This window comes from Diceros bicornis, chromosome 23, assembly GCF_020826845.1.
Source record: "Diceros bicornis minor isolate mBicDic1 chromosome 23, mDicBic1.mat.cur, whole genome shotgun sequence".
Lineage (NCBI taxonomy): Eukaryota > Metazoa > Chordata > Mammalia > Perissodactyla > Rhinocerotidae > Diceros > Diceros bicornis.
The window spans coordinates 57,211,858-57,215,068 of NC_080762.1; the positions used below are offsets into that span (position 1 = coordinate 57,211,858).

The following is a 3,211-nucleotide window of genomic DNA, read 5'->3' on the forward strand; positions in this document are numbered from 1 at the left end:
TCATATGTAAAAATTTGTGAAGCAAAGGTCTGGATAATATTGGTTATGATGGACAACTATTTGTTACAAAAGCTTACACAGATAATAAAAATCGTTATCTTTGGAGTTAAAAGAAGTATGATAAAAAATGAATAAAGAAAAATGTAAGGGCATTTTACAAAAATGTGAAGCAAAGTAGGCAAACGTTCAATATCATCTGTAATCACAGAAGCACATTTTAAAAGACTTGTGTATGTGTGTTTAAAACCCTTGCAAATGGCTAGAATCCGTTACTGCTAAGAGTCAAGAAACTGCACGAGTTAAATCAACTCCAGCGTTGTGTCTGAAGCCACAGAGCTCTTGGCAACCTCTCCTCCAAGAATTCTGCTTCCTGAAAGTGGAGGCCGCAGGGGGATGGAGCTGTTTTGCACAAATTGCCCATAGCGTTGTAATGGGTAAGGGAAAACCACCCAGCCCATGCAAGACACCTGTGCAGGCCTCAGGGGAAGAACAGACAGCAGGCTTGGCAGCAGGACAATGACTTTCCTCTGGTGAATCCAAGCACTAGCAAGATTAATGCCGATAGCCTCAGCTTGTGTGTTGGAACATCCACCCAAGTGCCTGGAGGGAGGCTCCACTCCAAGAAGAAAAGGCACACTTGGTGCTAATCAAGGCCAAACCACCAGCTTCAAAGTGAAGGCCTCAGAGGAGAAGCATTGGTATTACCCACGAGCTTGTTAGACATGCAAATCCATGAGCCCAATGTACTGAATCGGAATCACTGGAGAAGCAGCCTAGGAAATTGTGTTTTAGCAAGCTCTCAAGGTGATTCTTACACATTTTAAAGTTTGAGAACAAACGATGGGAAAAACCCAAAGCAGATTGCCCCTGCATCTCTGCCCCCTGTACTTGAGGGCCTGACTCTGACCATAAAATCATAGAAGGGTTAGTAGTTTCAAAATAGTAGACACTAAGGAAAAAACCAAAAATAAAACCTCTACCTATCAGCCTTTTACCCGCCGGTCACATCAAGACATGAATTAACAGAGTCCATCTTTTATAAATTTGCTTGATGTTAAGTGAGTAAAGATCTTTATGCCATTGAACCTAATGGAAATTCACTTCTTTACTAGAATGGCACTACAAACTCATGTTTGCATCAAAATAATCAAACCACTACCCCTGGAGACACAGGCAAAAAGAATGTAGAGATTCTGAATCCTTGCTTCTCTTGAACTGTAGCAGCAGGGGCAGGACTGTTCTCACAATGCTGCTCACAATACCTATGCAACAGGATGCTGGGGAGTCTGGGGACATGATGCACGGGCCTTCAAGAACTCGTCAAGTTGTTCCATCTTCTCAACTGGATAAGGAAAAATGCTTGCTGTTTTAAACTGCTCTGTTATTGGGGCGGAGGAGAGGTGGGAGGCAGGAACATTATTTCTCAGGGTGGAGGCTTGAACCTGGGATCTGCAAACAGTGGCGTAACCAAGCTGAGGCTGGCATGGGGAGTGATGAGCCTGAATGCATCAGATCTCAGCTTATGATCCCAAGGTCCTACTTAGACTCCTCTCATAAAGGGATGCCCAGGGGCGGCGTGCAGCATACTGGAGTTAGAAAACTGCAAAACGTTTCGGGAAGGTAGGAGAGGCTGTAGGGAAGCCAGGTATGGCCAAGTGGTTCACCAGTGGCTCCCTCCTCACGCAGGTTTTCAAAGACTCTCACCTCGGGCACGATGTTCCCGGTGCCAGGACGCGAGGCCCAACAGCACGCTCTTCACCCGATTTTGAACATGGGGCTGTCCAAAGATGGTGATTTTGACTAAGTTCCCGGGGTTAACTGTGTCCACCGTCAGCAGGGCCTGGCTCATCCACTCCATTTCTGGAATTATGGCTTGGTCTCGGCCTAAACAGGAAAAGAGAGACTCGGAGGTCGAAGGTGAAGAGGAGCTGGATTTGAAGGGAACGTTGGCTGCGGAGGGAAGAGCTGCCAGCTGGGCGTCCTGGTGCCACACGCGGTCTGCGAACCCGGACGGGACCGCAGAGAGCTGCTCTGCTGGGCCTCTCTCCCAGCGGAGGGCCTAGACCGCCAGCACCTCGGGGTCGCTCACCGAAGATGGAGTCGGCCAGCCAAGCCTCCAGGTAAAACACCGACGGGTCCCTCAGCTCCTGCACAGGAAACCACCACGGCCGGGGGCGGGCCCGCGGCGGTGGAAACCTCAGCAACCCGGCCAGGGCCTGGGCAGGCGCCCATTGGTCCCCCGGGGCCTCAGGAGCACCTGCAGCGTCCACCATGCTAGCACCCCCGCTCCGGAGCCAGTCCCAGCAGCCGCCCCTGCCTCCGGGCGGTCCCGCCCCTCCCGGCGACCCCGCCCTCTCCACGTGTGAGTCGGGCCCATGGCAGGCTGGGGCTCCTGTTTTTCCCATCACTGGGACTTCTTCGACTTTGAACTAGTATTTATTTGAGCCCTTGTCAGGTTTCGGAGGTTGTGCATGGGCATCTCCTCCAAGTAAGGTGTCGCTTAGCCTCAAAGGCCTTGCCCCAGCACCTAGCTGATTAGCAGTGTGGTGTGCATTGGCGACCTTGACTGGGAGTCACTTTCAATGCCTACATTAAGGTTTCTGTCTTACCTTCCAGAGGTAGGTAGATCAGGCAGAGGGCAGGCTCGTGGAATTTACATTTTCTCTCTTCTGCTCCCTGTTATCTTCTGACTCTCTGGTTGGTTAGGACTTTAAAATCATTCAAGCAAGTGTGTCATGTTTTAAAATGTAAACATCAGAGGTGGCCATTATAGAAAACGTAGTGTCGGAGGAAGAGGGGGAATCTCTCTCTGCCCTTTTCCTTAAGGTTCTTCTGGCTGGCCAAATAATTAACAAGACAGGTTAACAGGAGAAAATAATACCAAGTTTAATAACATGTATACATGGGAGAAAGCAGGGATGCTGCGTTTCTCAACACAATAGCAGAAATTCTTGTCTTAAATACCATGTTCAGCCAATGACAAAGGAGGATGTTGGGGGTGGGGGGAGTCAGTTACAGGAGATTACCTCTAAAGCACAGTAAACAAGAGTAAGGTTATTATGCAGATTTAAGGCCTCACCTTTCACATTGATAAGCCTCTAGAAATGAGGCCATCCCCCCTTCCCAAAACAGAGAGGAAGATACCTTTACAAATGGAGATTTCCCTTATAAATGTAAATGATTGTCTGGCAACTCTCAAGGGCCGTCCAGA

At 49.0% G+C, this 3,211-nt stretch overlaps 1 protein-coding gene across 1 annotated transcript; it reads right to left on the bottom strand.

Moving 5' to 3' along the window:
• Positions 1–1,262: 1,262 nt before the first annotated feature.
• OOEP (oocyte expressed protein) lies at positions 1,263–2,273 on the bottom strand. Its single transcript, XM_058566149.1, has 3 exons — positions 2,090–2,273; positions 1,705–1,884; positions 1,263–1,342 (listed from the first exon to the last, which is right to left on the bottom strand). The coding sequence occupies exons 1-3, from the start codon at positions 2,271–2,273 to the stop codon at positions 1,263–1,265; spliced, it is 444 nt and encodes a 147-aa protein (XP_058422132.1).
• Between the last annotated feature and the right edge of the window lie 938 nt (positions 2,274–3,211).